At 40.5% G+C, this 8744-nt stretch overlaps 1 protein-coding gene across 1 annotated transcript; it reads right to left on the reverse strand.

Annotated features, from left to right (window-relative positions):
- Positions 1–7570: 7570 nt before the first annotated feature.
- Positions 7571–8502, reverse strand: ID2 (inhibitor of DNA binding 2). The gene is made up of 2 exons (XM_065401834.1): positions 8149–8502; positions 7571–7627 (listed from the first exon to the last, which is right to left on the reverse strand). The coding sequence occupies exons 1-2, from the start codon at positions 8494–8496 to the stop codon at positions 7571–7573; spliced, it is 405 nt and encodes a 134-aa protein (XP_065257906.1). The 5' UTR covers positions 8497–8502.
- Positions 8503–8744: the final 242 nt, after the last annotated feature.

Raw genomic sequence — 8744 nt, forward strand, 5'->3', positions numbered from 1 at the left:
ACCTCTGAGTTTAAGAAAACAATACATTTCTAATCCCCAAATAAAACTTTTCATTTGAATAAACAGTTTACTGTTGTAGACTTAGAACTATTAGCCTATATTTACATTTAATAATTGGGCTGTGCCATTTGCAGCGCATACACTCAACTTCATCCTTTTCTCCTGTTTTTTTTTAAAACTTTTAAATACTTCTGTTCTGAAATATATTCTGATACAGATTTTCATTTTCTTCCCATTTTAGTGTCTCAAATCTTTAAACTGTTATCTGCTAAGAGCTTGAAATGTGTATGTGGTAGGGGTGAGATTCATCAGTACGTTCAGATGCGCATGCACTTCAGAGCTTGGGCGTGTGCCTGTTTGTTTATTGTGTGTATTTTCTAAACTAATACATAGCCTTACTTCAACAGGCAGCTTTGCATATACACACAGACTAATATATTATCATAATACTTATAGCTCATGCAATGTATTCTATTTTCCTAATAAAACAAGTTATTTTTTATATATTTGAATGATACAAAAGTAGAGTAAAAAGCGGAAAAAAACTGAAAAATACTTTTTGTAAAACACAGGAATTTTCTGTAAAAATCGGTTTAAACTGAAAATGAAGGGGTTTAATTATACCTAGGCCCTTGTGGACCCTCAAACTAGGCATATTTTGCCTGCAGAGCCCAATCCAGTAAATGTGCTCAGAGCATGCTAATTCCCCATAAGATGACTTGGGGGCAGGGAGAAGGAGGAGGGATGAGTCCCTTATAACCTTTAGCTCAGTTGTTAAGGCACTTACCAGGGATGAGGGAGCTCCTGGTTCACTTCCCGCCTCCACCTGATGCGGAGAAGGGATATGAAAGTGGGTCTTGTTTATAATATTTGGGCCTACAAATTTATCCTAATTTGTAAATTCAACTGTGAAAAGTAAGTGAAAGTTCATAAGTGGTCACAATATCTCAAAACAGCAAATGTTGCTGGCAAAAGGTGCAAAAGGAAAACAGAAAAGCTAAATTAGTACTAATAAAAAGGCCTATCACTGGCCAATGGGTGCTGCTCAGCTGGTGCTCTTGGCAGAGGCAGCGCGCAGAGCTGCCTGGCCACACCTCCACCTAGGAGCTGAAGAAGGGGGAGGTTGTTGCTGCCGGGAAGGTGCAGAGCCAGGTAGGGAGCCTGCCAGCCCCACCAACCCCCAGCACCAGTAGGGTTCTTGGGCTGCGCGCCACCGCCTCCCCTCTCCCAGCACCCGCAATGCCACCGGGCCACCTCCCCTCCCCCCAAGATTTAGTCAGGGGTATAGTACAAGTCATGGACAGGTCACGGGCCGTGAATTTTTGTTTACTGCCGATGAAACAAAAATACCCATTACTAAAAATACCCATGACTAAAATGTAGCCTTACTAATAAGATACTGTGCCATGCCTGTGTTTCTCCAGCAGTGGGGTTGCAAGCAAGAGTCAACACCAGAGACAGACACTGCATTTTCTCTCTTCACTGGTCCTTTCTCTCCCCTTTTGTGTGCATTTGTCTTGTTTTGTCTTCTAATAAATAGGATTGGACTTTAACAGCTCCAGCCCTTCCCTTTTCCCTAAAAAGAACAGTTACCTCTAAAAGACGGTCAAGTAAAATTCTCTCCAGCTAAAGGGAACAAGAACAAGGGGTATATAGTCCATTGAAATTAATACAGTCTCTCAGCTCTCAGGTGAGTGCTCTAGCCACTAGAATACAGAATATTCTGGTATGGGTCTCTCTCAAACCCTCCTGTCTAAAACTTTCTTCTGTCTCTGTAAGTACAAGATCTGTTAGTTTCTTAATGCATTCCAGGATGATGTTGCAAGTGATTTTCCCAGGCACTGAGAGTAATGCAGTTCTCTTCAGTTGTTGCAGTTGGTAAGGTGAGTCTTCTTTGGCAATTTTACTGGTAAGGCCTCTTTCCCCCAGGTTGGGTTCTTTTTTTCATTCCACATTCTATCCAAAATCACAAGGAAAGTCTGAAGGGTTATTTTGTCACTTGCTTTAAGTATCTCTCCAGGAATGTTATTCTCTCCAGCTGCTCTCCCAGTTTTAAGTTTACTGATGTGCTTGCTAAGGGAGAGAGATTTACACATAAGTATTATTATTCTCCTTAATTAATACTTGACATGTTTCCTACATGGCATGGATTATGCCAGGGTGTATTCTTCCACAAACTATTTCCTTTGATAGGACAAATAACTTTCCCCCAGTTTCTACACACACAAAATTATGTGGGAAAACCTCTTTTATTTTCCCAAAACAAATAAAAACAATCGACGTGGTGTATGAACATGGCTGTACTCCTCACAAATACATTTAAAAAAATTAATTTTCATTTTAACCTTTCTTTCAGACTTCAGGTACCAAATTTTTAAGAACTTCAGACTTCAAAGTTGGATCAGCACAGGCAACAGAAGTAATGTACTGGATTTTCACCCAATTTATACATTTTCATCTGAACTATCAGGATTAAATTATAAAATTATTCAAAATAATCCATAAAGGATTGCACTTTCCCCTTATTCACTAACATTTTAAGCATCAACTGATTTCTTTCTTAAAGATGATTTGTGCACAGTACAGGCATAAGTTAAAAAGAGAAAAGCAGGCATTTTTAAAAAAGGGGGAATCTGCCTTCTTTACCTAGACCAGAAGGTGGTGCTCACCCTCCATGGCTAGTGCATGTTACATGAGTAAAAAATTATAAAGAGACCAACATGAATGGAATCTGACTCAGAGGTACTAATTTTAATCTGTAGTCAAGACTCTTTGTAGCAATTTTGTCAAAATATTTGCACTGATTCTTTAAATGACTTGTGATAAATATTTCAATGCATTTGAAACCTTTTCATCTGCTTTGGAAATGGTCAGCAAAAACAAAGGGGCTCTTTGTGTTGTTTGTAACCTGATGAAAGGCTTTGAAGAACTCTTACCATCCCAAATCTTCTGGAGCGAGAATCTTCTTAAATCCCTTGTTGGGTTCTCTTGTTTGCCAATGGGGCCTTTACACTTAAATCTGTGGCTGCATTTGCAACTTTTAGGCCTGGTCTATGCCACATCATTTTACAGCTAATAAACATGTTTGCTAACACATCTTAACTAACTTGTTGACCATGATTTGTCCTGATCTACCATATTCAGCATCAAGTCATGTAACATGACTGTTGGCAGCAGCTGTATTCAGATACAGTATAATCTTATAGCCTACAGCAGGCCCAGAAAGAGGGTGAAAAGTAATTGATCTAGGATTCTCTTTTCATGCAGAAACTTTTAATGTTTGGCTTATGAGGCCAATATTATATAAAAAAGGGCGGCCCAATTCTTCACATGAGCATCAATGCAAAAGTTCTAGGGACCAAGCTTTAACTTTGCAGTTGATCTTTTGAACTATACAAATTTCAGTATGAACCCAATGAGTGTGAATCTCTAGTAAATTTAGAACTAGGTGACTAATAAGCCCCAAGCACTGGTCAGAGGAAATGTGTGGTGGAAATGCCAAATTAAATCACAGGTAGTTAATCCTTGAAGAAGGAAACAATTTAATTTGCATTTTTAAAAGCAGGTGTGGTTTTCTATTCTTCTTCTCCCTTCCCCCTTCCCCCCCAAGAAACCCCCACATCCTTAGCAATGGAAAAGCTCCTGTTTTGCCAGTACATGAGTGAGAAACATTAGTTTGGGTCTACTAATGTATTTGTCACCCCATAATTCAAAAGTGTTGAAGAAACACGGTGCCTTGCTTTCTAAGGGGTTATGCTGTAATCCTTAACGCTCCTGCCAGTTTTTTTCTTAACTTCATAAGCCCCCCCCCCCCCCCCCCCGAAAAAAAAAGAGAGAAAAAGAAAAAGTGGCCTTACAGCAACACGCATTGCTGCCTGTTTACAGCCTCAGCCTGGCTCAAGCTTTAGGTGGAAAATCAGCTTTGAGAGGGAGGGGGGAACCTGCCAGTGTTTGTGTGCGTTACCTTGTTACTGTGGGAAAAAGAGACTGAAGACCTCAAAACAGATTAAAATCCTGGGGCCTGATTTGGGTTAGAGAAAATTCATCTGCAGGAATGATTTTAGGGGCTTTAAGATACATTGACTTGTGTAAATGAAGTTAAGGTTTTTTTTTTTTTTTTAATTTAAATACTTTCCCATGGGGTTAATCATTCACTGTGCAAAGTTAGACCAAACTGCATGCAGCCCTACTGTTGCTGAGCCAGTAGCAGGGTTTGTCCATAGGAGGCATTGAACATTTGCTACAGTTCTGTAGACTTTTAATCACTGGTTTGACAGGGAGGTGGGTGTAGTGTGAGAAGCAGTAGATTAGCTCTCCTCCCCCACCTCACCCTATTCTGAATCCAGACTTTCAATGCAATGTTTGTGTTCTTATTGCATTGATCCCTCACAAAGGGTTGCAATACTGATTGGTCAGGGCAGCTTCTGTATTAAGAGATCAGAGCTGGCTTTCTCCCCAGCTTCAGAGGATGGATTTGGTGTCAAGGGCAAGGAAAGGCAGCTGATGCAGACTGTGTAGTGCCACCACCCACACATCTGTTCACTCTGATGAAAGTGTTACTGGCCTTAGGTGCGGTGCCTTTCCCTGGAAGAGTCCTCAGTGTGCACAAATCTCAACCCCACCCACCAGGCCTAAGGCTAGGTCTACACTACAGCGGGGGTCCGACCTAAGATACGCAACTTCAGCTACGTGAATACCGTAGCTGAAGTTGCGTATTTTAGGTCGGCTTACCTAGCGGTGAGGACGCGGGAAAGTCGACCGCTGCCGCGCTGCCGCCGACTCCGCTGCCGCCTCCTGCCGAGGTGGATTTCCGGAGTCGACGGCAGAGCGATCAGGGATCGATTTTACCGCGTCTTCACTAGACGCGGTAAGCCGATCCCCGATAAACCGATTGCTACCCGCCGGATCGGCGGGTAGTGAAGACAAAGCCTAAGGTAATTCCTTCTGCAGAACAGTCCTTACCCAGACCATTATCAGAGTTCCCCTCATTCCACTGCAAATACACCTCTACCCCGATATAACACGAATTCGGATATAACGCAGTAAAGCAGCGCTCCGGGGGGAGGCGGGGCTGCACGCTCCGGCGGATCAAAGCAAGTTCGATATAACGCGGTTTCACCTATAACGCGGTAAGATTTTTTGGCTCCTGAGGACAGCGTTATATCGGGGTAGAGGTGTAACTCCATTCAATTATAGGACTTTGAAGTCTACTTATTTAGAATTCCCAGTTTAGGAAACTTTATAGTTTAGTTTAAACTAGAATGCAATACCAGGAGGTTCAAGTAAATGCATCCCCACCCTCCCTCTTATGTTATGGCAACAAAATAAATCAAATGAAGACAGGTAATTTACAGTGGACAAGTACAGTACAACAAATGCCCTTGAGTAGTACTAGAGTGTATACATAAGAAATATACTAAATCACACTTTGCTTTTAAAAATGTTGAGTCTCATTACAGGCTTAATTTCTTTCTGATGGAGAAAGAGTTAATGCTAGGACCAGCCAAAGTTTAATCAGTAACACAGCAGTGATTCAGTTCAATTCTCAATAGTCATATGGAGAAGCTGCTGCAACTGATTAGAAAACCCATTTCATTGAGCTATTGCATGGAAGCATGTAAATTCCAGTGTGGAAAGGCAACAGTCACTTCATTATTCCAAATCACATGTTAACGCATCACCAACTTTTGCATTCAAAGCCTTTTGCAGAAATTAAGTGGTTGGGAGACTAATAGCCAGCCGCAACCCTTAATTCTGTGTAATTATTCCAAAAGCAAGTTACCAGATCTTGGGCAGCATTACTGGAGAACTGAAAGTGAGTCATCAACAAAGGGGTTGGGGGGGAAAAAAATCAAACACCAAGGGAATTTCTTAGGACTAACTACTTTTGTGTATATTTCCAATGGCATCCACTCTGTAGTAATCCACAACTCTGGCAATTCCTTATACACTGTTTATAAGGTGATCGGCTAGAAATTGGAACATATATTTAAATAAGATTTAGTCAAATTACAAGAATTAAAAATAGTAACATAGTAATTTTATTATTTATGTTCTACACATATTTGAACTGTTACTTTGTAAAATTATAACACCTCCGTCCCCAACAAACTGTTGGTCCCCAAGAATAAAGCAGGAAATCAGTTCAATAAACACACTTGATTTATTTTGTATAAAAAGGGTTAAGTTTACAACTAAACTTTTATAAAAAGTTTAGCATGATTAAGTACATCATTACACTTTTTGCAGAAATGTACATTTCTGCCACTATACAAGAAAACTCTGATTAAAGAGTTCACAAGGTTTCACTCTCATATATATATATATATATATATATTTTATATATAAATATATACACAGCATTCAATCCTAGGCTTGCGTCAAAAGGTCATTTCTGACCATGGACTTCCCTAAGAAACTGAACACTGGATCCTTCTGTTACTCACGCTCCACCTTTGGAAAAAAAGGCAAAGTCTGCTTTAAAATGGGCAATTCCTTGTGAGTTTTTATGTTTCACTCCCCATGCTGGGAATAGTATATAAAGGACACCTTCCGACTAGGGAAAGGGCATTTAAAAGTCTCTTCATAAATAGCTAAGATCAGTCCAAGTTGAGGGGGTGGGGAGAGATCTCAGTTTCTTTCTTCTTTATTAGTTTTAAAAGGTCCATTTAATTAGATGTAGATTCCCCCTCCAGATACGGCTGAAAAATAAGTTCAGCACCTCAAAAAAAAAAATCCTGTAGACATTTTCTTGTGGGGAAAAAAAGTCAGCAAACACCTGCAAAAGATTGAAAAGAGGAGTATTTAGGAGAATGCTAACAGGGCAGAGATCCGGACAGACTGGCGCCAGAGAGGAAGCCACAGTTTGAACATTTAACCAAACACTCAAAGATTGGGCAAACCCTGGCGTCCAGATGCAAAACACACACACACACACACACACACACACACACACACACACACACACACACACACATATACACCCCCCTCAAAAGCACAAATTAAACATTAAAATAACATACGTTCAGTAGGAGGGGGAGAAAGAGGATTCTCAGTCCAATCTCTATTTGGATCTCTGTAACTGCACTGCTCAGAGGTGCCAGTCTGCCTCTTACAGCAATTATTTGATTAAAAGCAGACACTTATTTAACTGATAGTGCAGACAATCCCACATCACAAAAATTTAATGGATTATGCTAAAATCCTCAACTAAATCAATCACTTCATCTGAAGGTTAGGGTTTTAGGAACAGATAATCACAGAATTTACATTATGTGGTGATATATTTAAGTACAAAGGGATAGTATCAGAGCAAACAGTCTATACTATTTATTTGCAAAGGTGAAAATACACTTTCAGTTGGAGTACCCCCAGATGAATTACTAGTGCAATTGTTATGGCTTGATTACTGGTTATAAAGGCATCCTCTGATAAACCTGTTACTTTTATTATAAATTAAAATGTGTCTTAAATCCAAGTCCATACACACATTTCCCTCCCCAAAATAAATTGTATTTTGCATTATATTTATTCTTTGAAAACCAAGCGCCACAAACACTCACCACTGAATTTAGCCACAAAGTGCTTTGCTGTCATTTGACATTAATTCTGAAGGGAATTCAGATGCCTGCAAAGAAGAAAAATAAAACAAAACAGTGCAATGTTAAATATCTTAACAGCACAACAAAAAATACAAAATACTCTGGAGCATGAAGCTCATTCCATATGACATGTCACAATTTAGATTCACAATGACAGCCAACATTACTAGGGCTGCCTAGCAATTGGGGCATTTTCATCTATTTCAATCTAAAATGATTAGTATTAGTTACAAAAAAAATATGCAACTGTTTCTCATGCCAGTCACTCCCTATCATAAAAGATACATCACTAATACTGACTTCCTAACAGCAATGTCCATTATCATTATTAAGGTCCAATCTCAGACACTGCATATAGGCCATGAAGACAGCCAACAAGGAGGGAGAAAGCCAGCCAGGGCTAACGAGACAAAGTAGGTGAGGTAATATCTTTTATTGGACCAACTTCTGTTACTGAGAGATACAAGCTTTCAAGCTTACACAGAGCTCTTCTTCAGGCCAACACAGCTACAACAACACTGCATACAGCCAGGGCTAAGACATTTACCTGTAATGACAAGATGCTGATGTCTGTGTTTAAGGTGGTCAGAGGAGTTCTGGAGGAAGGATTTGGTCCTGGTCTCTGGTGATGGAGGCTGACAATACTGGGGTGTGAGTCTAAAGCAATTTGCAGGTCCAGGATGTAGTCAATAACGTGCTGCAGGATTTCCATCTTGCTCACTTTCTTGTTCTGAGGGATGCTGGGCACTAGCTCTTTCAGTTTGGAGTAGCAGTCATTCATGTTGTATAGCAAACTCATAGGATCATCCACGGGGGTTTTGCTCCGGGATATTCCCAGGGTGTGTTCAGAGAGGCTGTTTTTCCTGACGGATCTCACAGGACTGAAAGCTTTCATACTAGGAGAGAGCCCGACTTCCAGGGTACAGAAAACACACACTAAGGGATCTCTCTGCCTGCTTGACTGCCTCCCTTCCTTTTCTTTCTCTAAGCAGCTGTCTGAGCTCGGAATGAAGCAGCAAGCTACCTCTACTTGCTTTTATACTGCAGGCTCAGGAGCTGCCAAAGCCAGCCAGTGCTTGCTGCCATTGGAGGCACCCAATGTGTCCATCAGGCGGGGAGACATTCTCACTGGTACAAAAAAAC

The sequence above is a fragment of the Emys orbicularis genome, chromosome 3, assembly GCF_028017835.1.
Source record: "Emys orbicularis isolate rEmyOrb1 chromosome 3, rEmyOrb1.hap1, whole genome shotgun sequence".
Lineage (NCBI taxonomy): Eukaryota > Metazoa > Chordata > Testudines > Emydidae > Emys > Emys orbicularis.

Bases quoted from the DNA above. Each gene is read 5' to 3' on its own strand.
- ID2 (XM_065401834.1), bottom strand. From the start codon at position 8,496: ATGAAAGCTTTCAGTCCTGTGAGATCCGTCAGGAAAAACAGCCTCTCT. The intron at 7,628-8,148 runs GTAAATGTCTTA...TCTTCTTTGCAG, and splicing joins TCAGCATCTTGTCATTACAG to GCATCTGAATTCCCTTCAGA.